The sequence below is a fragment of the Peromyscus eremicus genome, chromosome 12 (assembly GCF_949786415.1).
Source record: "Peromyscus eremicus chromosome 12, PerEre_H2_v1, whole genome shotgun sequence".
NCBI classification, from domain to species: domain Eukaryota; kingdom Metazoa; phylum Chordata; class Mammalia; order Rodentia; family Cricetidae; genus Peromyscus; species Peromyscus eremicus.
In genome coordinates, this window is record NC_081428.1 from 77,356,037 (window position 1) to 77,382,679 (window position 26,643).

Consider the following 26,643-nt stretch of genomic DNA (forward strand, 5'->3'; position numbering starts at 1 on the left):
TAGTCACGCTATCAGAAACTGACCTAAAGATAAATGTCTAGCTACTTTTTCTTTACACCTGTATTTATGGTTTAAAGTTTTATTCTGATGCTAAGGGACCTTCAATTCAATTTTTAAGGTTCAAACTTAACAGAGATAAAACTATAAAATCCTAGTCTATAGTGAGATCTGGTGCCCTCTTCTGGCATGCAGACATGCATGCAGGCAGAACACTATATGCATAATAAATAAAATAAATCTTTTTTTTAAAAAAAAAAAGCTAGTATTTTGTAAACTATTAAAAATAATTTAGCCATACAAGTTAATGGTCAGTCACCTTATAAATGACCAAATACTTTAATGTGCTCAAAACTATGCATGTAGTCACACTAAGTACCAATGGAATTCAATTAAAAACACAAGCTTTATTTAGCCTTCTACATATGCTGGGAAGTTAAACCTAAAGCAAGTAAATAAAAACAAGTAGACTTCATTTCAAATCAGGTATACTTAAGAGATGGCTGTCTGGTCAAATTAAACATCCATCTGGTGATATGCTCACAATATTAGCAAAATAAGAAATTTTACCTTGTCAGTTACGTAAAAAAAAAAAAAAAAAAAAAAAGTGGAGATTTTTTTTCTCATTTCACGCCTTTTAGGGCTGAAAAACCAAACCACCTTTTATATTTGTGATTACTAAAATCTCATTTTGAAAGTTTATATTTTTGTACAACATAACAAAAATTTTTAAATGACAACATAAACAGGCTTGGGATGGATTTTAAAAGGAAAATTGGAGTATATTGAAAGTTTTTAAAAAACATTTCTTCTAAATAATATGGTGAACATGGAATGTGAACATAATTACATGCTTCTCAAATTTTCTTAGAGGCCAAAAAAGAGCTGAACCAAGAATACAATCAGTAAAAGCTAGATTATTTAGAAGTTTTCACCTAAAATTATTTTGGTACAGCCAAGAATCTGTTATATCCAACTATCTACTGAATCTAGTAAAACTAAAGCCTTCCAGAAAGTTCTTCCTCCATGAAACTGCTGTGCCTTACTATCATTTACACTTTTGTTTCATTTACAGTATCAGCTGGATATAAATTTTCATGCTTATTTGAGAAAATCCAATTGTTTTCTCCTTCAGGATTTTCTGTGATTATTTCTCAGGTACCTAAGAATATCCTGTCACTTAGTAGGAAAATCTTATTAAGCTCAAAATTAAAATTGCCTTAAACTTTAAGGATCCCCAAACTTAAGTCAAAAGCCTGAAGTTTCCATTTTTAAAGGTTAATTACCATTGTTAATTTAATAGGTTCTGTTTGTTTTTAGTTTTGTGCTTGCCCTTGGTCTGACAAGTGATCAGACTCTGGCAAGTGAAATAGTTAGAGGAGGCTCACCAGAGCCTGTCCTCTGTTAAAGGCATCGTTTGTGCAGTAGTCCAAGCTTCCAGTATATAATCAGTAATGAATGGACAACAGCTCGACATCTGGAACTATGGCAATCTGTGTATTCGACTTTCTCTGCTGTGAGGTATGTAAGATCTGTGCTCAGAGTACACTACAGGATTGCACAATGCCTATCTCTAACTAGTCAGCTACTGATCACAGCCCCAGGCATGACTCAGGACCTGGAAATGCCAGAGAAATATCATTGTACCATCTAGAACTTAACTTTGTTAAATAGCTCTTTATCCATTTCCTTCCTAGGATTCTAATTACAAAGAAATACTAATAGTGGTCCTACTTATGCTAGCAAATGCTTTGAGGAAATTTAATATTAACCATGTTACTGAAATCTCTTACTATGCACAGGATCAAGATATTTTGGAATGACACCATCAGGTACTTAATTGTCAATTTTAAAAAATAAAAGGAGGATACTTAGACACACCTAAATACTCACATACTATGCTACATTTAGTTATGGTAACTTTAAATTTGTTTTTATTTCCCGTTAAAGGATAATGCTTTTTCTGCAGCCCAAAAACATTTGTACCAAAGGAGAAAAAAACTAAAGTAAATGCTAAATGAAAAGAAAGCATCTGATGTTCCTCTAACATTGAGGAGAGGTTATGCTTGTGTCTTTACAGAAAATGAACAGAATCCCAGATGGCTCCTAATCTAATGCATCCAACCAGGACATCCAGAGACCACTGGACAAATGAACCATCTGAGCATAGATGACAAATCCATCAAAAGAAGAATTCCCAAGAGGAAGAGTAAGTGGATAACTTGGGGAGACACCAGGACTTTAACTCATCAGTCTGTAACATTGGGGAACAGCAAGAACACTACAGTACTGACCCAAAAATGGTGCTGCTATGTTTGAACGCACAGCAGTTGAGACAGAATATATAAGACTCATGCAAGCTCAAGATAGACAAATTCTAGCAATGAGAAGAGAGGTGGGCATGAAGTTCCACCCTAGCCAAGAGCAACAGATGGCTGCTGGGGGAAGGAGAGTCAGTTGTTTTTGAGGCTGCAGCTGGGAGATTCACCACCCTCTGTTGAAAGCCACATATCCAAGAGTATATGACCATCACAAAGTAGACTTGATTCTTTTGAAGAAGACATAGATACTACAATCTGAGGTGGAAAACATTGAAAACAAATCACTATTATATGTATTTTAAATATTGCTTCATATTTATAATATGTCTCACATATAAATTTTATTTTATTGAAGAATGAAAATTTGAATATAAACCATGGAGTAACCGGTTACTCTTCAAATATATTATACATATATCTAATATAAGTATATAATATGAGAATTCAAAAATAAATATATAGGAAATATTTGACTATAATACTATTATTTCAAAGTTACAAATGGTAAACTTATCATCATATAAAACTTTTTAATAAAGCCCAAATAATGTATTTTAACCAATTTTGAGTTTTTAATAGTGACTATGAAAAAGTGGCTACATGACCCCAGCACCTGCTTTGAAAGCCTTCTCTTTATATAGACAAAAACAATAAAAATATAAACCACAAGAGGTAAACATACCACCATATTTAATCAAGATGTGTCTACAACTCAGCATATGTCTCTAATATAAAAAAAAATACTATATGTGTTTTACTGAGGTATATTTTCTTCAATTTGTTAAGTTATGACACAACTTGATTTCTACTCATTTATTATAAATATGATTTGCAGCCCCAGTTGCAGGCCAGCAGGCAAGACTTCTGCATGCAGGCCTCACCACCACCACCCTTCATTAAACCCAGTAATCTACAAACCCTACTCTGACTCCCAAATCCACTCATCCCCCAAGACCTCCACAGCTTCCCGAGACACAGACTCCACCAGCTCTGATTGGACTGTTCTCCCAGCCCAGTCTCTAGGCCCTAGACCCAGAGGCACAACCTGTGCTCTCTGACCCCTACACTTTGCAGCCCAGGTTGTAGGCCAGTAGGCAAGACCCCTGCAGGCAGGCCTTCCCACTACCACCCCCATTGGACCCTGCAATCTACAAGTCCCACTACAATCTCAAACCTACCCATCCCCCTGAGACCCTAGCAGCTCCCTGAGTGGGGGGGAAAAACACTGCAAGTGCTGCTTGGACAAAAAGCAACTTCCAGAGACACAGACACCACTTGAACCAATTGGAGGAAGAGATGGGGAGAAGCCAGTGCAAGAATACATTCAAAAACATAACGAGCAATATGGCATCACTAAAACCTAGCAGTTCTACAACAGGAAGACCTGAGTATCCCAACTTAGAAGAAGCAGAAGAAAACAACCTTTAAAATTACTTTATGAAGATGAAAGAGGCCTTTAAAGATGAAATGAAAAATCCCCCTTTAAATAAATCAAGGAAAGACAAACAAAAAATTGGAAGAAATCAATAAATCTCTTAAAGAAAATGAAGAAAAAGCAATCAAATGAGTGAAGGTAACATTTTGAAAGAGGGACAATAAAGAAGACAAACTGAGGGAATGCTAAAAATGGAAAATCTGAGTAAATGAATAGAAATTACAGATGCAAGAGATGGAAGAAATAATCTCTGGCATTGAAGATACCATAGAAGAAATAGATTCATCAGTCAAAGAAAACATAAAAGCCAACAAAGTAAAAAGACAAAATGTTCAAGAAATCTGGGACACCATGAAAGGATGATAGAATAATTATTATTCTAAACCTAAGAATAATAGAGATAGAAGAAGGAGAAGAATACCAGCTCAAAGGCACAGAAAATATATTTGACAAAATTATAGAAGAAAACGTTCCCAATCTAAAGAAGGAAATGCCAATGAAGGTACAAGAAGCTTACAAAACACTAAATAGACTAGATCCAAAAAAAGTCTGCTTACCACATAATAATCAAACCACTAAACATACAGAATAAAGAAAGAATATTAAGAGCTGCAAAGGAAAAGGGCCAAGGAACATATAAAGGCAAACCCATCAGAATAATACCCAATTTCTCAATGGAGATTCTGAAAGCCAGAAGGTCCTGTACAGACATTTTGCAGACACTAAGAGACCATGGATGCCAGCCCAAACTACTATACCCAGCAAAACTCGCAATCACCATAGATGGAGTAAACAAGATATCCCATGACAAAACTAGATTAAACAATACCTATGCACAAATCCAGCCCTACAGAAAGCACTGAAAGGAAAAAATTTTAACCCAAGGAACTTAGATGCACCCATGAAAACACAGGCAATAGATAATCCCACACCAACAAATACCAAAGAAGGGAAACACACACATTACCACCAAAAAATTAACAGGAATTAACAATCACTGGTCATTAATATCCCTTAATATCAATGAACTCAATTTGCCTATAGAAAGACACAGGCTAACAGAATGGATATAAAAATAGGATCCATCCTTCTGCTTCGTACAAGAAACACACCTCAACTTCAAAGACAGACACTACCTCAGAGTAAAGGGTTGGGAAAAGATTTTCCAATCAAATGGACTTAAGAAGCAAGCTGGTATAGCTAACCTAATAACTAGCAAAATAGACTCCAAACTAAAATTAATCAAAAAAGATTGAGAAGGGCATTACATATTCATCACATTAAAAATTCATCAGGATGAAGTCTCAATTCTGAACATTTATGCCTCAAATACAAGGGCAACAACATATGAAAAAGAAACATTACTAAAGCTTAAATTGCACATCAAATCCCACACACTAATAGTGAGAGACTTCAACACCCCACTCTCACCAATGTACAGGTCCATCAGACAGAAACTCAACAGAGAAATAAGGAAACTAACAGATGTAATGACTCAAATGGACTTAATAGACGTCTACAGAACATTCCACCCAAAGAGAAAAGAATAAATCTTCTTATCAGCACCCCATGGAATCTTCTCTAAAATTGACCGCATATTTGGTCAGAAAGCAAATCTCAACAGACACAATAACATAGGAATAACCTCCTGTATTTTATCAGATCACCATGGCTTAAAGTCAGAATTCAACAACAGCACAAATTACAGAAAGTCTACAAACTTAGGGAAACTGAATAATGCTCAATTGAATCACCACTGGGTCAAGGAAGGAATAAAGAAAGAAATTAAAGACTTCTGAGAATTCAATGAAAATTAATGTACAACATACCCAAACTTATGGGACACTATGGAAGCAGTGCTAAGAGGAAAATTCATAACACTAAATGCCCACATAAAGAAATTGGAGAAATATCACACAAGTGACTTAATAGTACACCTGAAAGCTCTAGAACAAAAAGAAGCAAACTCACCCAGAAGGAGTAGACACCGGGAAATAATCAAATTGAAGGCTGAAATCAATAAAAATAGAAACAAAGAGAACAATACAAAGAATCAAGGAAACAAAGATTTGTTTCTATGAGGCCACAGTTACCCTGATACCTAAACCACACAAAGATGCAAAAAAGAAGGAGAATTACAGACCAGTCTCCCTCATGAACATTGATGCAAAAATATTCAATAAAACACTGGCAAACCAAATCCAAAAACACATTTAAAAAAAATTATCCACCATGACCAAGTAGGCTTCATCCCAGGGATGCAAGAATGATTCAACATACAAAAATCTGTCAATGTAATAAACCATATAAACAAACTCAAAGAAAAAAAAACACATGATCATCTCATTAGATGCTGAAAAAGCCTTTGACAAAATCCAACACCCCTTCATGATAAAGGTCCTAGAGGGACCAGGAATACAAGGAACATAACTAAACATAATAAAGGCAAATTACAGCAAGCCAACAGCCAACATCAAATTAAATGGAGAGAAACTCAAAGTGATTCCACTAAAATCAGGAACAAGACAAGGCTGTCAACTCTCCCCATATCTAGTCAATATAGTACTCTTAAATTCTAGCTAGAGCAATAAGACAACAAAAGGAGATCAAGAGGATACAAATTGAAAAGGAAGAAGTCAAACTTTCCCTATTTGCAGATGATCTACATAAGTTACCCCAAAAATACCAGGGAACTCCTACAACTGATAAACTCCTTCAGTAAGGTGGCAGGATACAAGATTAACTAAAAAAAAAAAAAAATCGGCCCTCCTATATACAAATGATAAATGAACTGAGAAAAAAATCAGAGAAATATCACCCTTTACAATAGCCACAAATAAAAAAAATAAAAATAAAAAAAACAATAGCCACAAATAATATAAAATACCTTGGGGTAACTCTAAGCAAGTGAAAGACCTGGATGGCAAGAACATTAAGTCCTTCAAGAAAGAAATTGAAGAAGATATCAGAAAATGGAAAGATCTACCATGCTCATGGATAGGTAGAACCAACATAATAAAAAATGGGACTCTTACCAAAAGCAATCTAGAGATTCAATGCAATCCCCATCAAAATCATAACACAATTCTTCACAAACCTTGAAAGAACAATACTCAACTTCATATGGAAAAACAAAAACCCCAGGATAGCTAAAAGAATCTTGAACAATAACCTCTGGATGCATCACCATCCCTGACAAAGCTCTACTATAGAGCTATAGTAATATAAACAGCTTGATATTGGCATAAAAACTGACATATGAACCAACAGAATCAAATTGAAGATCCCAACATTAACCCTCATACCTATGAACACCTGATTTTTGACAAAGAAGTCAAAACTCTACAATGGAAAGACAAAGCATCTTCAACAAATGGTGCTGGCATAACTGGGTATCAACATGTAGAAGATTGCAAATAGATCCATATCTGTCACTATGCATAAAATTCAAGTCTAAGTTGATCAAATAACTTAACATAAATCCAACTACACTGAACCTGATAGAGTAGGAAATAACCTAGAATGCGTTGGCAAAGGAGACCACTTCCTAAACATAACACCAGTAGCACAGACACTGAGAGCAACAATTAATAAATGGGACCTCCTGAAACTGAGAAGCTTCTGTAAGACAAAGGACATGGTAAATAAGACAAAATGACAACCTATAGAATGGGAAAAGATCTTCACCAACCCCACATCTGACAGAGGGCTGATCTCCAAAATATATAAAGAACTTGAGAAACTAGACATCAAAATACCAAACAATCCAATTTAAAAATGGGCTACAGATCTAAACAGAATTCTCAATGGAAGAATGTCAAATGGCTGAAAGACTTTTAAGGAACTGCTCAAAATCCTTAGTCGTCAGGGAAATGCAAATCAAAACAACTCTGAGACGCCATCTTACACCAGTCAAAGTGGCTAAGATCAAAAACACTGAAGACAGCTTATGTTGGAGAGGATGTGGATCAAGGGGAACACTCCTCCACTGTGGTGGGAGTGCAAACTTGTACAGTCACTTTGGAAATCAGTATGGCAGCTTCCCAGAAAACTGGGAATAAATCTATCTCAAGACCCAATGATTCCACTCTTGGGCATATGCCCAAGGGATGCTCAATCATACCACAAGGACACTTGCTCAACTATGTTCATAGCAGCATTATTCATAATAGCCAGAACCTGGAAACAACCTAGAGGTCCCTCAACCAAAGAATGGATAAAGAAAATGTGGTACATATACACAATGGAATTGTACTCAGCTGTAAAAAACAATGACATCATAAAATTTGCATGCAAATGGATGGAAAATAAAAAAAATCATCCTGAGTGAAGTAACCCAGACCCAGGAAGACAAACATGGTATGTACTCACTCATAAGTGGATACTAGATGTAAAGCAAAGGATAACTAGACTACAACCCACAGCTCCAGAGAAGTTAGGAAACAAGGATGACCTTAAGAGGGACACAAGGACCACCTTGGGAAGATGAGATTTCCTTGAGTAAATTGGGGAAGAGGAGGTCAGCCATAGAGGGGAGAGGATGGGGGATGAGAACATGAGGGAATGGGATGGTCGAGCTGGGAGAGGGATGGAGTGGAAGAACAATGAAAGAGATATCTTCATAAAGAGCTAGGGGAAAACCTGGTGTGTGGAGGCCCAAATTACTCAGGGTCTGAGATTCTGAGCTTGCTTTACCCAGCAAGGCTGCATAAGGGGATGATTTGACCACAGGCATGGTTACCAGGTGTTTGGAAGGGTCTACACTTGTCTGTGTGGTATGCTTTGATCTAGCAAGGGGGAGGTCCTTTGCCCCAGCCCTTGGCAATTTTGGAAGGACTGCAGAACAGGGCAGGATAGAGAAAAGTCTCCAGTTACACTTGATAACTATTTTTGTTGTGTGTAGTTTTACTATGTTAAAGTTAAAACCTTTCATTTTTATTTAGACAAAAAGGGAAAAATGTTGTGTAATATTAGTTTAAGATGTGTTATGTTTGTTTATGCTGTAGAATATTTGTTTAATGATGCAAAGATGCATTCTTTTATGTTGCATTTGTTTAAGTCTGTAAAGTTGTGTTACTTTGTCTGCCTAAAACATCTGGTTGGTCTAGTAAAAAGCAGAATGATCAATAACTAGGCAGGAGAGAGAAATAGGTAGGGCTGGCATGCAGAGAGAATAAATAGGAGGAGAAATCTAGGAGAAAAGAAGAAGGATTGAGAAAAGGAGAGGAGGAAGGCAGGGGCCAGCCACACAGCCAGCCATGGAGCAAGAAGGAAAGAAAGATAGAAAAAAGAAAGATTAAAAAGCCCAGAGGCAAAGCATAGTTAAAGAGAAATGAGATAATTTAAGTTAGAAAATCTGGCTAGAAACAAGCCAAGCTAAGGCTTGACATTCATAAGTAAGAATAAGTCTCTATGTATTTATTTGGGAGCTGGGTGGTGGCCCCCAAGGAGAAAAAAACCTACAGAACAGTTTTTAAAAAACCTGTTGGACTGCTGGAGGTATCACCACCACCATCCCTCATTTTAAGTTATACTATAGTGCTAGCATAATAAAAACAGCATGGTACTAGCATAAAAGTAGACCCATTGATCATTGTAATAGAATTGAGGACCTGGGTGTAGTCCACATACTTTTAGTAACATAAATTTTTACAACATCATGAACAAATGGTCCTGGTCAAACTGGATAACTACATGTAGAATTTATCTTTCAACTCCAAGTAGACCAAGAACCTCAACACAGACCTGATACTCTGAATCTAATGATAAAATCTGGAATATACTTGAACTAATATGAGCAAGACAGATTAACAAGACCCTGATGGCACAGGCATTAAGACCAAAAACTGACAAATAGGACTCCATGATACTAAAAAACTGTACAGAAAGGGACACTATCACTCAGGTAAAGAGGCAGGCTACAGAATGGGGAAAAAATCTCACCAACTGTCTTATTCACTGATCTATTGCTGTGAAGAGACACTATGACCATAGCAACTCTTATAAAAGAAAATATTTAATTCCTTACAGCTTCAGAAGTTTAGTCAATTATCATCATCATAGTAGGGAGCACGGTGGCATGCAGGTACAAGAGAAGTATCAGAGAGCTACATTCTGATCCATAGACAGAGAGAGACAGAAATACAGAGAGAGAGAGAGAGAGAGAGAGAGAGAGAGAGAGAGAGAGAGAGAGAGAGAGAGCTGGGCCTAGCATAGGCTTTTGAAACCTCAAAAATGAAGTACTTCCTCCAACAAGGCCACATCTTCTAGTCCTTGTAATCCTTTCAAACATTTCCACTCCCTGGTGACCAAGAATTCAAATATATGAGTTTATGAGTTTATGGGGGCCATTCTTATTCAAACCATCATATTCCATTACCTGGCCCCCCATAGGCTTGTAGACATATCATAATGCAAAAGAGGCATTTAATCCAACATCAAAAGTCTCCATAGTCTCGACACTATTTAAAATCCCAAAGCAACTGTTAGCACAAGCACTAGGATCAACAATTAATAAATGGGACTTCATGAAACCAAAAAGCTTCTGTAAGGCAAAGGATACAGTCATCAGAACAAAGCAGCAGCCTACAGAATGAGAAATTGTTTTACAACCCCACATCTGATAGAAGACTAATATTAAAAATATATAATGAACTCAAGAAACTACACATCAAAAAAGCCAAATAAGCCAAATATAAAAATGGGGTACAGATCTAAGCAGAGAATTCTCAATATAGGAAACACAACGGGCTGAGAAACACTTTAAAGAGATGTTCAAAATACTTAGCCATCAGGGAAATGCAAACCAAATCTATTTTGAGACCTCTTCTCTTGCCTGACAGAATGGCTAAGATCAATAACACAAGTGATAGAATTCATGCTGGTAAGGATGTAAAATAAGGGGAACACTCATCCATTGCTGGTGGGAGTGCAAACTTGTACAGCCACTATGAAAATCCTCAGTTTGGCAGTTCCTCAAAAAGTTGGAAATCAATCTACCTCAAGATTCAGCTGTACCACTATTGGGTATATACCCAAAGGATGCTCCATTCTACCATAAGGACACTCAGTCAACTATGTTCATGACAGCTTTATTCATAATAGCCAGAAAAAGAGAACAACCTAGATATCCCTCAACAGAAGAATGGATAATAAAAATGTGGTACATTTATACAATGGAATATTGCTGAGCTGTTTAAAAAATGGCATCATAAATTGCAGGCAAATAGATGAACTAGAAAAAAATTATCCTGGGTGAAGTAACTCAGACCCAGAAAGATAAATATGGCATGTATTCAAATATATGTGAATATTAGCCATTAAATATGTGATAATCAAGCTACAATCCATGGTCCCAGTGAGGTCATGCCTAGAGAAGAGCCTGGGGGTGGCACATGGATCTCCATGGGAGAGGAAAATAGAACATATTTCATGAGTGGCCTGTGGACTGGGAAGCAGAGAGGAAATGGAGTTCAAAGAGGGAATGTGGGGAGAGACAGCTAGAATTGAGTGAAAACTTCCTAAAATATGTGAAGGCAATCCTAATGAAGTCTCCAAATAATGAAAGACACAGAATAACATGTGGCCATCTCTTGTCACCAAAGCTTCCAGTACTAGGACTGGGTTATATCTAATTAAGTTGTTGGCCAAAAGGGTCCCATGGGAATCCCCAAACAACCCAGGTGGTTGCCAAAATAATAGATTGCTCTCTGAAAATGAACATCATTCCTTGTTGCTAAAGACAACACACACACACACACACACACACACACACACACACACACACACACACAACTCATTCAACATAGAGAGGTGGAGCTGGTACCCATCTTCTAGTGTCTTTGGAACAGGAAGATACTCTGCAGGCTACCAAAAAAGAAACAAACACCAACCCAGTCACAAAACCTTTGATATACAATCTGTCCTGCCTGCAAGATATGGTGGCACAAAGCTTGTGGGAGCAACCAACCAATGTCTTGTTTGTCTTAAGGTCCATTTCATGAGATTGAACCCATATCTGACACTGCTTGGGTGACCAAGAACCAGAGACCAGCTAGCCCCGAGACCTGGGATAAAAACCAATATTAATGGTCTAAAATTTTTTAATAAAATAAAATTACTCTTAATGACATTTTGCTATACTCATAGATCCATTCCTTGCTCATCCATCATCAGAGAAGCTTGCTCCTGCAGTAGATGGGAACAAATACAGAGACCCCCAACCAGATATTACACAGAAAGAGAGACTTTGAAAACACAGTTCTAAATTGCATGTCTCCATCAAATCCTTTCCCTCAGAGCTCAGGGAACCCCACAGAAGAGGAAGTAGAAAGACCGTAAGAACTAGAGGAGATGGAGGACACCAGGAGAACAAGGCCTCCTAAATTAATTGAGCAAAGCTCATATGAACTCACAGAGACTGAGGCAGCAATCAACAGGCAGACATGGGTCTGCGTATATAGTTTAGCTTTTGGTTTAGTATTTTTATGGGACTTCTGGGTGGGTCTCCTACTCTAGTGCCTACTCCTGGGGCTCTTTCCCTTAGGATGGTTTGTCTTGTCCAACTTCAATATGATGGTTTATGTTTTATCTTATATTTTATTTTGTTATGTTTTGCTGTTATCTTTTAAAAGTCTGTTCTTTTCTAATGAGAAACAGAAAGGGAGTAGGGGCCAAAGAGAAAAACTAGGAGGATCAGAGAAAGGGGAAACTGTAATCAGGATATAGCATATGAGAAAATAATTTTTCGGGAGGCAGAGGCAGGCGGATCTCTGTGAGTTCAAGGCCAGCCTGGTCTACAAGGTGAGATCCAGGAAAGGCGCAAAGCTACACAGAGAAACCCTGTCTCGAAAAACCAAAAAAAAAAAAAAAAAAAAAAAAAAAGAGGAGAGAAAATATCCCAATTTAACAGAGGGGAAAAAGAAATATTTTCAGACTACCATCTGTATGTGTCTGCCTCATTTTGGTTAATGAATTTTATAAAATATTTTGTGAAATTTTAATTTCTCATGAAAATATTTGTACATTTACAAATCACAAAAAGTGCAATAAACATTAATATGGGGGGTCAAAGTTCAAAGTCTCTCCTGAGATTCACAGTAATCTCTTAACTATAACTTCTGCAACAAAAAAAAAATCAGAAAGCAGATCACATACTTCCAACATACACTGGCACAGAATATACATTACCATTCCAAAAAGGAGGAAAGGGAGCATAGTGAGGAAATACTGAACCAAAGCAAGACCAAAACTAGCTGGACAAACTCCAAATTCTGCACCTCCATGTCTGATGTTGAAAGTACTCTTCAAGACTACTGGAAAGGGGGTCATTTCAGGGTCAGGTAGAAACCTGGTGCATGGAAAACTCCCAGAAATCTACAAGATGACCCCAGCTAAGACACCTAGCAATAGAAAATATGTAGCCTAACCTGGCCATCTCCTGTGGACTTCCAGTGGAGGGATTGAGACACCAACCCAGCCACATAACCCTCAACCTACAATCTGTCCTGCCCTATGGGATGTGCTGGGGTAAGGGTGATTATGTGAATGCCCAACCAATTACTGGTCTAGCCTGAGGCACATCCCATGAGAGTGAGCCCACCCCTGACACTGCCTGGAGCATCAGGATCCAGAGGCTGGATGGCCCAGAGACCTAGGATAAAACCAAACATGGCTAGAGAAAAAAAAGTCAATGTAATGATGCCTAATGATATTCTGCTGTACTCATAGACTGGTGCCTAGTATCATCAGAGAGGCTTCCTCCAGTAGCTGATGAAAACAGATGCAGACCCACAGCCAAACATTAGGCCAGCTCAGGGAATTCTGCTGAAGAGAGGGAGGAAGAACTGTAGGAGCCAGAGGGTTCAAGGACACCACTAGAAAACCCACAGAATAAACTAATCTGGGCTTATAGGAGCTCACAGAGTCTGAACTGACAACCAGGGAGCCTTGGAACTTGGAACTTGGAACTTGGGACTGACCTAGGCCCTCTGCATATATGGGACAGTTGTATAGCTTGGTCTTCTTGTGGGACTCCTAACAGTGGGAGCAGGGGCTGTCTCTGACTCTTTTGCTGGCTTTTGAGACACTATTGCTCATATTGGGTTACCTTGCCCAGCCGTAATACAGTAGAGGTGTTTAGTCTTACTGCAACTTGATATGCCATGTTTTGTTGATATCCATGGTGTTGCTACATGACTGCACATGTGCTGTCCAGTAGCTAAGCAAGAGGCTTAGTCATCCCTTACCTCCTACATAATTTGTGCTCTGTGTGATCACATAATCCATGTGCTATGTGATCACATAATGTGCGTGCAACGTGATCACACAATCTATGTGCATATGGGGCATAGCTATGTGAGTCCATATGCACATATGTGAGGGAATCCATAAAAATCAGGTAACAGACTCCTTCCCCGTCATCCCTTCCTTCTTCCTCTCTCTCCATGCACAACCTTCCATAGGCCTAAGGCACATTCCCCTCTGTTCCGTCTTCTAATAAACTCTTATAGTGAATTTTGTCGTACCTCATGGATTTTCTCTCATGGTTAACAATGCTGCTTAATGAATAACATTGCAGCACCTCATAAAACCAACACGTGGGAGCCATGCATTTTTCTGATAGAAATGGAGGAGGAGTGGATAGGGGTGGGGGCAGATTGGAGGAGGGGAGGTACTTGGAGGAGGAGGGGGGAACTGGTTGGGATTGTAAAATAAATAGATAGATAGATAGATAGATAGATAGATAGATAGATAGATAGATAGATAGATAGATAGATAGACAGACAGACAGGTAGATCTCCAACTCCTTTCAGCTTCATTGACTACAACATACTTCTCACTTCTCTCCCTTGGGCTGGTTCCACACCCTATTAGCAGCTTTCCTTGGCAGGACTGTGCAACTTCAGCATCTCCAACATCTTGGGGTGTCCAGCATAATCAGATTTCACCTTCAAAGCTTCACATAATGGCTTCTCTGGGCCTTCATGCAAGGACAACCCTGACACACACCTGATGTCAGTGGCTTTCCTTAGCAGATACTCCACAACCCCTTTCTTATATTCTCGACTCTAAAGACAGCACCACATGGTGGAAGCTGCCAAGTTCTGCTGTTTGATGGAGCTAGGACTTGGCCCCCTTGTTTAATTACATTTACATCAGCTTCCTATTGTTGATGGTATCATTCACCGCTTAAGCTTTTCTTTTATTCCCTTTCACAATGGCAGGGTCTTGTCCTGAGGTCACTGCTTTATTCCATTTAGCATCAGGCTTTTCTTTAAACTTTTTATCTCCTTGAGTACAGGACTTGGATCCAATACTACCTTTGTTGATGCTCCTTTTCTCCTCAAACTGTGCATTTTCTATTTCTCTTTGTCCAGCTTGCTCCTTTTCACTATAGGTCTGCATATGAGTGACCACTAACAATCACATGACACCATCCATACTAGCCTGTCTTGAAATCTCCTCTGCCAGTGCCCTTAATCTAAAAATCCTCAATTTATCCCCAGGAAGATCTTTAGGACAAGGGTAAAAAGCAGCCACATTCTTTGCCAAAATATCACAAGAATGGTTTCTAGGCCACTTACTAATAATATTCTTGCCTTCTGAAACCTCTTGAGTTGGGCTGTTACAACTTACATCACTCTTAGTACTGTCTTCCATGCTCCTACTAGAATGACCTATTAAACACTCTCAAAATGTTCAACTGCTTTTCTAGTCCAAAGTCCCAAAGTCTCCCACATTCTTCCAAACAAAAGCATGGTCAGACCTTTCACATCAATACCTCACCCATGGTACCAACTTCTGTCTGAGTCACTGTTCTGTGCTGTGAAGATGCACCACATACAGCAACTCTTAGAAAAGAAAGTATTTAATTGAGGATTGCTTATAGTTTCAGAATTCTAGTCCATAATTATCATGGTGGGGAGCATGGTGGCATATAAGTAGGCAATGGAGTGACAGCTGAGGGCTACATTCTATCATAGGCAGAGAGAGGGAGAGTCTAGCATGGGTTTTTGAAATCTCAAAATCCACCCCCAGTAACACATTTCCTCCAACAAAACCATACCTTGTAATCCTTTAAAATAGTGCCACTTCCAGGTGACCAAACATTCAGATATATGAGCCTATGGGGGTCATTCTTATTCAAACCGCCATACCAGAATTTCATCTGACAGAGATTAATAACCAGAATATACAGAGAATTTTTTAAATGTTTGCAAATCATGTGTTAAATGTTCAACATCTTTAGAAATTAGGGAAATTAAACTACTCTGAGATTTCGTCTTACCCCTATCACAATGTCCAAGATTAATAAAACATGACAGCAGATGCTAGCATGGATCTTCAGAAAGGGAAACATGCCTTCACTGATGGTGGGAGTGAAAGAGTTACAACAACTATGGAAATCAGTGCGAAGTTTTCCCAAAAAAGTAAAATGAATCTACCACACCATCCAGCTATACTACTTTTGGGCATATAACTCTACATACTACTACAAAGACACTTGCTCATCCATATTTGTTACTGTTCTATTCACAATAGCCAGAAAATAGAAACGACCTAGATGTCCATCAACTGATGAATGAACAAAAAAGTGTTCATTTATACACAATGGAATTATTATTTAGCTGTTAAGAAAAATGAAATTCAAAAAAAAAAAATAAAGCTAGAAACAATATTCCTGAGTGAGGCAATCCAGTTTCAGAAAGACAAATATCACACACTTCCTCATTCAAGGATGTTAGAATTGGATCTTCAAATATGTGAACTTCATTTGGAACACCCATTGTAATCAGGTGGCAGAGGTGATAGAATGCACTAGTATGAAGGGGTTAAAGGGAATTATGAAACAGAAAGGGGTAAGTTGGGGTGTAGGTGGCAGGGCAAAGTAGAGAAGATAATACAGAGAAGGATAACTAACACTAAAGGCCTTTGAAAACCCATATGGAAATTCATTACTACTGAAGCTTCCTAAATATATACATAAATGCTGTTTTCTATCTGTGGCACAGCGCTGCACTTGACTCCATCACTACCTCAGCTGCTGACTGTGCCTCTGCAGCCACTGCTACCTTGCTGCTGAGGTCACAGCCTGGGGGAGCCTTCGCATCCCACTGTCGCTGCCTCAGCCATGTAGGGAGGCAAATGGCATTTTAACTAAGTATCTTTTTATTTTACCAATAAAGACTCGGGAGCCAGATGCTAAGGTGAAAACCTGCAAGCTCAGAGAAGCAGAGTAAGCAGCCAGCTGACCTTCCTCCTCTGCCACCATATCAGAAAGAAGGCCCTCTCCTAAGCCATCTGAAACAAAATTCCTCCAACCAGATGTCCCTCCCTTCTACTTCCTGTGTATGTCTCTCTCTCCACCCTTCCAGTTTCCCTCACTCTATGGTTACTTCCAGTCAACTAGTTGCTTGCTCCACCTCTTGACCTATGGTTGATTTTATTTAAATAATACAATCTCAAAGATCACAGTGTGATCAAATATCCCACAACACACACAGAGGGAGATATATATATTCACATATTATATTTTTTAAAGAGTTTTCATGGAGATATGCTACAGCAGGGGGACAATACCCTAACTAGACACTTCATGCCAGCAAATTAAGACCCAGTACCAGGAACTGGTTACCTCTTTTAGAGTTGTTGCCCTGTGGGCTAGCATAGATCTACAGGCATTGCAAGGTATTGCAATACTCTTAGCTACCCTCCAGAAATTGATGAGAAAACCCTATTGCTTTCAGCATACTTAAGTTATAAAACATAGGGAAATCAATCTGGTTCTCACTTGAAATCTTCATCCCTACTGGCTAGTTCTCATAGTGCTTGAAGGTGATATGGAAGTTCCTATATGAGAAAAGTAATCATTCTTGTAGGATACAAAGTGACTGACCTAACAAAATATGCTGGAGTTGATACACTGGCATGAATGTTATGGAAGTAATCAACCACTTTCTGATTGGATTTAAACCTGTTCCATGAGATAGAACCCAAACCTAACACTGTAAAAGGATACAAAAACCTATGGCTAGATAGGTCATAGGCCCTAGGGGAGAATCCAAAAGTATTATTCTGATAAATAGACATATTATTTGAATGACCCCTAAGGACTTATTGCTATACACATAGATCAGTGCATCTCTAAACGCTCATCAGAGAAACTTCTCCTCACAGTAAATGACACACAGAGCCCCTTAGCTGGTCAATGAAGAGAATAGGAGAGGATAGAATGTTCAACCCTAAATGGGATGCCCATATCATACCCCACCCCAATACTGTGGGGTCTTCACGGAAGAAGTGGAAGAAAAGGTGCAAGAGCCAGAGGTTGTAGATAACATCAAGGACACCGTTTTCCAGACACAACAAGGCAGTTGCACTAATGAGCTCACAGGGCCTGTGAAACACACACAATGTCTGTGCAAGCTCAAGCTGGTCAGTAACCCCAGCACGGAGGGAGGAAAGTGGACACAAAATCCCAGTGCAAAACTAGCTAAGGAGCTACTGATTTGACAGCTGTTCAGAGAAAGAGAATCAGTTTTCTTTAGTGATGTGATCCCTGGATGGCCAATCGTGTACCGGAGCAGGCCTCACTCCCAGGCGTGGTTGGGTGACACAACCTGGACTTGATGAGCATAAAATGAAGAAAACTCAAAGTTTTCTTTGAGTTAGGAATGTGAGGTGGAGTGTTTGAATGGGGAGAAGTTAGAGGAAAGGGTTGAATATGATCAAAATACGTTGTATGATATTCTCAAATAATTAATGAGAATTTTTTAAAGATGCAGACAAAAACACACATCTTGTCTCACATGCAGATCCTGGCTTACAGTGTTTATATGTATACATACATGGGAGAAACTGTGATTACAGATATGAAAAAAGGAAAGAGAGCGAGAGACCAATCAGGCAGAAGTAACATAAAAGTAGGTCAGGTCACGGAGTCAGATGGAAAGTACTTCCCACCGTGAGAAGATGAAGATGAGAATCAACAAAACTGAAAATGTCATAGTGAAAGCTAACACTGTGTATGAAAGTAAAACAGTTTTAAGTGAAAAAAGAAAAGGTGAGCAGATTCTTTTTCTAGGCGAAGCAAAACCATATGTACCTTTTTTTTTTCTTTCTGGTTTTTCTCATTGTTACTAACACTTATTTCCCTTTCTTATTATTTTTCATTATGTTCATCTTAGTAGATAAAGGATGTCATCTCATTGTGGTTTTTGATTTATAGCTTTTAATTGCTAGTACCGTTGAACTCCTTTTCACATGCTTATTGACTACTTAAAGATTTTCTTTAAGAAAATATTCAAGTCCTTTGCCCAGTTTTCATTTGAGCTGTGTTTCATTATGCAAGTAGGAATTTAGTCTTAAAGATGTCAAGAAAAGATGATGTCATACTTAGGTTATGATAAACTAACAGAGTGTAATGGATAGTCTAAAAATGCTTAAATTCTCAACTATTGTATAAACTAAATTGGCAACACTGTAAAGAAAAATGCTGCATCATATGGGGTGGGGGTGGAACACTTTCAGAGGGTACATTTAAAGACTTGAAATGTTTGTCTGCCTAGTAAAAAATGCTTATCAAACCTTTCATTAAAGGTGTTTTCTCCCTTCAGGACTTACTCTTGCCACTAACCACCTACATATAAGGATGGCAGAAAGTTTATTTGCCTAGGGTCTTTACACTCTCCCCTCAGACAGCTCCTATAGCTCTGTTCAAAGCTCCCACGTATACACATACTCCTTAATGCATGCCTTGCAGAAATCCTTTTACGTAGTCTCCATAAACTAACAATGGTGGAAAGAAGCTGCCTACCACACCCAAATCAAAATAATATAATCCTTCCAATGCCTTCAAACCCACAATTGTGCCCAAATTGTCGGATTTTTATCTAAAACCAAAACTACATAAATCTTTTTGAAAAATCCTTACATTTTGTTCTGCCAGTGAGTAAACAAGCTGTGGAAGAATGTCGCCCTTCACAACTGCTTCTGCTAAGTCATCGTTGTAGTTGGCCAATCTCCCCAGAGCCAAAGCAGCAGTCTGTTGAATTGTCGGGACCACGTCCAGAAGAAGAGGCCTCAGCAAAGACATTACACCTGAGTTAAATTATGAAAAGCAGAAATCAGCAAAATCGTTATTAGAAAGCAAAACATGGGAGCTGGAGACGTGGCTCAATGCTAAGAGCACTTGCTGCTCTTGCAGGGGACCTGCATTCAGTTCCCAGTAACCACATGGCAGCTTACAACTGTCTGTAACTTCAGTTCCCAGGGATCTGACATCATCTTCCGGCCTCCTCAGAAACTAGGCATACACATGATATACATACATACCTGCAGGCAAAACACTTACATACATAAAATAAAACATTTTAAAACATGTGATTTAGCATATACACACAAAAAAATAAGAGTAAGAAATTCAGCAAAAACAAAATTTAAAGCCAGTCATCATAGTGCATGCTTGTAATCGCAGCCTTTGGGAGGCTGCTGCAGAGTAATCATAAGTTCAAAGCTAGCCTAGTTCACAAAGGGAAACCCTAAAAATATATAGATATGAAATTTACCAAACTGGACAAGAGACAAATCATGCAAATTCTTTAAAAATATATTAATGAACTCATGATCCTCCTGCCAGCACATCTTCAGTGTCTCCTACCCGCATGTGCCACAGTGGGAGTTTGCATGAGAATATCCCCAGAGGCTCCCGTCCTTGAACACTTAGTTCTAGTTGATGGCTCTGTTTGAAGTGGGTTAGGAGGTGTGGCCTTGTGGAGGAAATACATCCCAGGAGACAGGTTTTGAGAGTCAAAAAGTAACCCTTCTAACCCTTCACCACTTCCAGTTGACTCTCTGCTTCTTGCTTGTAGTTCAAGATGTGAACTCCAGTTACAGTCATCATGCCTGCAGTTTCCAGTCCTACCTCTCATCATGATAGACTCTTACCCTCTGGAACCACAAAGCCAAAGAAATTCTTTCTCCTGTAAGTTGACTTATGGTGTTTTATCACAGCAATAGAAAATTAATACAGCCACCATAACTGGATGACTGACTCTTGCCTTCCAGCACTCCTTCTAGAACTCCTCCTACAGACAGGACCCCTGGCTTCATGCCGCTAACTCCATCTATCTCTGCCAAGTGCCCTTTCCCTCATCAATAGGCAGGAAACCTAGGTTCCAGCCACCAACTATACCTGTTCCTTCCAACACACTCCTTCCTGCTGTGCACACCTGGCTTCTTCTCAACATAGAAACAGTAGACTTGCTCCACAAACCTCACTCATTCCTTTGTCTAAAAGACCACCCCTCTGAAGCAAGGGTCACCAATCAACCCAAGCTACTCCAACCCCTGCACCGCTGCCTGAGGACCATGTGTCCCACACCTGACTTTCTGCACCCCTTCCATATACCTCTGCTTCAAGAGGGTCCCTAGAATCATTCTGCTAAGCCCATCTACCCCAGCTGAGCCCCAGTGCCCTCCCGTCTATAGGCAGAAAGCCTAGACTCCTATCACCAACCCCTCCAATACCCATGCCTTTCAAGGACCACACCTCTGCAGGAAGGGACACTAAACCCACACTAGTAACTCCAACCATTTCCCCATTCCTACAGTCTATCCCCTGTACAGGGGACCACCATCCCCTGTCTGCCTTATGGCTCCATCCTATGGCTCCTTTTCTGGTGGAATCCTAGGCTCACATCAACTCCACAAGCACCAGTTGACCTGACCACCTCCTTCCAGATTCCATAAGACTGGCTGTGAAAATCATCTAACTTTACAGAAGGAATGCTCTTGAGCTTAGAAAGATTACTTGGTTCAAGATGAGCAGAGAATACTTCTGATAATCCATTCAAACATCAACACTGAATTGATGAAAGACTGAATCCTAAGACCCATGCAGTTGGTCACCCACCTTAAAAGTTGGAAACAGATATTGTCTTGTTCCCAATTTTAGTGAAAATGTTTTAAGTTTCTCTCCTTTCAGGTTGATATTGGGTGTGGTTTATATTGCTCTATTTATGTTGAAGTATGTTTCTTGTATGTCTCCAGGACTCTTGTCATGATTGGATATTGAATTTTTGTGAAAATTTCTTTTTCTGAAGCTAATGAGATGATCATGTGGTTTTGACATTCAATCTGTGTTGTGGAATAGTATTTTAAGATGTGTTACATTCATTTATGCTGTGGTATATTTGTTTAATGATGCAAAGATGTGTGGAATTCTTTTGTGTTGCATTATTTAACTCTGTAAATCTGTGTTAATTTGCCTGCCTAAAACAACTGATTGGTCTAATAAAGAGCTGAACGGTCAATAGCTAGGTAGGAACGAGAAATAGGTTGGGCTGGCATGCAGAGAGAATAAATAGGAGAAATCTAGGGAAGAGAGGAAGGATCAAGAAAGGAAAAAGGAGAAGAGGACTCCAGGAGCCAGCCACCAAGTCACACAGCCAGCCCTGGACTAAGAAGGAAAGAAAGATAAAAAGCCCAGAGGCAAAACGTAGCTAAAGAGAAGAGATAATTTAAGTTAGAAAAGCTGGCTAGAGAGAAGCCAAGCTAAGGACAGGCATTCATAAGCAAGAATAATTCTCTGTGTATTTATTTGGGAGCCGGGTGGTGGGACCTAAAAGAGTAAAAACAAAAACCAACTACAAATCTGTTTATGTGGTGGATCTTATTTATTGATTCATATGTGTTGAACTATCTTAGGATCTCTGAAATGAAGCCTACTTGATCACGGTGGATAATGTTTTTGGTGTATTCTTGGGTTTGGTTTGCAAGTATTTTATTGAGAATTTTTGCACCTATGTTCTTAAGAGAAATTGATCTGTATTTTAATTTCTTTGTTTGGTTTTGAGTCATTTAGTTATCTGAGTAATTGTGGCCTTATAAAAAAATTTAAGTAGTGTTCTTCAGTTATTCTACTTTGTAGAACAATTTGAGGAGTACTGGCATTAATTCTACTTTGAAGGTGTGGTAGAATTCTTTGCTGAATCCATCTGACATTTGGGGGGGGGGGTTGGGAGACTTTAAATTATTACTTATATTTCAGTAGGCATTATATATCTGTTTAAATTTCTTGTTTGATCTTGATTTAACCTTAGTAGGTCATATAAGTCAAGAAATTTATCCTTTTTTTAGGTTTTACAGTTTTGTTAAATATAGATTTTTTTAAAGTGTGTCCTTATGATTCTTAGAATTTCCCTGGTGTTTGTTGTGATATCCATTTTTGTCTCCAATTTCATTAATTTGGACCTTCTCTTTCCATCTTTTAGCTAATTTGATTTATCTTACTGATTTTCTCCAAGAACCAGCTCCTCTTTTCATTGATTCTGTTTTTTTGGTTGTTGTTTATTTATATATGAGGTGGATTATTTATTACCTTTTACTCTTTATTTTGTTGTTTTTTTAATTTTGGTTTTTGAGATATAGTTTCTCTGTGTAGCCCTAGCTGTTCTGGAACTCACTCTGTAGACCAGGCTGGCCTTGAATTCAGAGATCTGTCTGCCTCTGTCTCCTGAGTGCTGGGACTAAAGGCATGAGCCATCACTGCCGAGCACCTTCTACTCTTTTTGGGTGTGATTTCTTCTTTTTGTTCTAGAGCTTTCTGGTGTTCTGTTAAGTTGTTAATATGAGATCTCTCCTTTTTTTTTTTTTTTTTTACATAGACACTTATTGCTGTGAACTTACCTCTTAGCTCTCATTGTGTTGAATAAGTTTGGGTATATTGTGTCTTTATTTTCACATTTCTATCTCACTCCACTTTTTATTCAGTAGTGAGTTGTTCAGTTTCTATGAGTTTGTATACTGTCTGTCATTTCTGTTGTTAATATTTAGCTTTAATCCATGGTGGTCTGATAGGATACAGGGAGTTATTTCAATTTTCTTGTATCTATTGAGACTTGCTTTGTGTCCAAGTATGTGGTCACTTTTGGATAAAGTTCCATGAGCAGCTGAGAAAAAAGGCATTTTTTGTGTGTGTTTGGGTGAAATGTTCTATAGATACCTGCTAGGTCCATTTGATTTATGACATTATTTAACTCTGACATTTCTTCTCTGTTTAGTTTATATCTGGTTTCCACAGGGATTGTGTCAGTTTGCACTCCCACCAGCAATGAATAGGCATTCCCCTTAACAGCATGTGCTGTACTCTCTTACCTTGGCCATTCTGACCAGGATAAGAATGAAATCTCAAAGTAATTTTAGTTTGCATTTTCCTGATTGCTAAGGATGTTGAAAACTTTTTAAGTGTTTTTCAATCATTTGTATTTCATTTTTGAGAACTCTATGTTTAACTCTATACTTCATTTTTTAATTCGATTGTTTTTTCTTGATCTTTGGGGTTTTTAGTTTTTATATATCCTAGATACTAACTCAGTATCAGATGTAAATTGGTAAAGCTTTTTGTTCCATTCTATATGCAAATGCCTTGCTCAAATAATGATGTCCTTTGACTTACAAAAGACTTCAGCTTCATGTGGTCGTATCTATTAATTGTTGTTTTTAGTGTCTGTGCTATCGTCCTGTTCAGAAAGACTTTTCTAAAACAGTGCTGTTGAGTTCAAGGCTTTCCCTACTTTTTTCTTATCGGGTTCAGTGTATCTGGTTTTACCTTGAGGTCTTTGATCCATTTGTAGTTGAGTCTTGTGCAGGGTTATAAGAACAGATCTCTTTGCATTCTTCTACATGCAACCATCCAGTTTGACTAGCACCATTTGTTGAAGATGTTGTCTTTTCTCTAATGTGTATTTCTGGCTTATCAAACATCAGATTGTATAGACCTATGCCTGGGTCTTCAATTCAGTTCCATTAATAAACATGCCTGTTTTTATGCCAGTACCATTCTAGTTTGATTACTATGGCTTTGTGAAATTGAAAATAGTAAAATTGGAGATAGTGATACCTCTAGCAGCTCTTTTATTAATTGGAATTGTTTTAGCCATCCTGGGCTTTTTGTTTCCATATAAAGTAGAAGATTATTTTTTAAATTTCTGCAAAGAATTGTGTTGGAATTTTGATGGGGATTGCATTGAATCTGTAGATTGCTTTTGGTAGGATCATTAATTCTACTAATTCATGAATATGGGAGATCTTCCCATATTTTCATGTCTTCTTCAGTGTCTTGGAGTTTTTATTATGCAAGTCTTTCATTTGCTTGGTTGGGTCTCCTAACATATTCTTGAGGATATTGTGGAAGGTATTGTTTCTGTGATTTCTTTGTCTTTTACTTTCTTTCTTTCTTTCTTTTTGGTTGTTACTATTTAAAATTTCCACTCTCAGCCTTCTAATTTTCTCAAAGTATTTCTGCAATAAGATTTTTAGTAAGAGGGAGAATAAAACAAAATTTCACAGCAGTTAAAATCTAATTCAGAGTAAAATTAATTTCAAACAATTTCAGAAATATGTTACTAATTTTTAAATTTTAATTAGGTTTTTCTTTTATTTTTGAGATTATAATTGCAATATTTTGCCCTTGCTTTTCCTCACTCAGAACCTTCCCATGTGCCCCTCTTGTTCTCTTTCAAGCTCATAGCTTCTGTTATTAGCTTGTTTCATTGTTACTGTATGCATATATGCATATATACAGGTATATATACCTACTCCTCTGTTTTCATTGTTACTATATGCATATACATACATATATATATACATACATACATACATATATGCTTTCCACCAATCCTTTGTCATTTCTATTGCTCTCCTCCTTGTTCAGCTCATGTGTAGGCAGTCATGCATATATATACATATTACTAATATAACTTTCTCAGTATCTATAATGTTACTTGTAATCTTATGTTTTCAGAACTAACCATTTGGTATTAGATAACCAAACAGCTGTGCTCTTCCCTGGGAAAGACTGTTTCTCCTACTCTCAGCATTCTTTAGTTACCACAATTCTCTGTATAGGGTTGAGGCCCCCTGGACTTTCCGCCAACCGTTTGTCATATCTGTTGCTTGCATCCTCGTTCAGCTCATGTTAGGCAGTCGTGTTGGCATGACTTTATGGGGGTAGCTTCTGACATTCCTAGGAGAGACAGTTTCACAGCAAACTCCATGACCCTTTGACTCTTACAATCTTTTAATTCCCTCTTCTACAATGTTTCCTGAACCTTAGGTGTGGGAATGTCTTGTAGATGTGTCAGTTGGGAAGGAGCTCCACAACTCTGCATTTTGATTGGTTGTAGGTTTTGGTAGTGTGGTTTTCTGACTGTCATAAAGAGAAGTTTCCTTAACAAGGGGTGTGGACTACACTTACCAGTTGTCGTTAGGGGTTATACTGGGTCAACAGTGGTGAGAGGTTCTCCAATATCCATGACTTCACTAGCACTAAGTAGCTGGCTAGATTTCTAGTACCAGGAGTGATTTATCTCTTGTTGAGCAGGATTTAAGACCAATTTGAGAGCTGTTGGTTACTACCAAGGTGTATGTGTGACTATGGCATGTTTGGAGTTATCTTGCCAAGGTAGTTGTTGATGTGGTTCACAGGCATCACAGACGGATAATACTGTTGGCAGCCTCTCTCCTTTGGAAGCTTACATGGCACCTTGGGGTACCATAAAAGTTAGTCCTGAGTAATGAGTCATGTGGGTCAGTTCCAGCACAGAGGCCTCTGGACCCTGTATCTGAAGCGCATGGTCATCATCAGTAAGAATTTACCTTCTAGGGGGCAACCAAGGACAATAGCAATAGGCTGTATGCTTTGGGAGTCTCTTGGACAGCCCTGACCAAGTCAAAATAGGGCTTCTTATGCCTGGTATTGGGGGTTTTATTAGGTGGTATTCGGCTCTAGGAGGGAGCATTGTCAGCCTAAAAGAGAAAAGTTCATTTAAACTATACATGTGTATTTAAAAACAGAATTATATGTACTATAGAAGTTTTTGATAAAAA

At 38.4% G+C, this 26,643-nt stretch overlaps 1 protein-coding gene across 4 annotated transcripts in view; it reads right to left on the reverse strand.

The window, feature by feature from the left end:
* The window catches only part of LOC131922917 (sperm-associated antigen 6), a 142,348-nt gene that overhangs the window by 95,617 nt on the left and 20,088 nt on the right, over positions 1-26,643 (reverse strand). For all 4 annotated transcript variants that reach the window (XM_059277757.1, XM_059277759.1, XM_059277756.1 and 1 more), the window contains exon 3: positions 19,688-19,854. In XM_059277757.1, the coding sequence (XP_059133740.1) occupies positions 19,688-19,854 (167 nt within the window). The remainder of the gene's footprint in view (positions 1-19,687; positions 19,855-26,643) is intronic.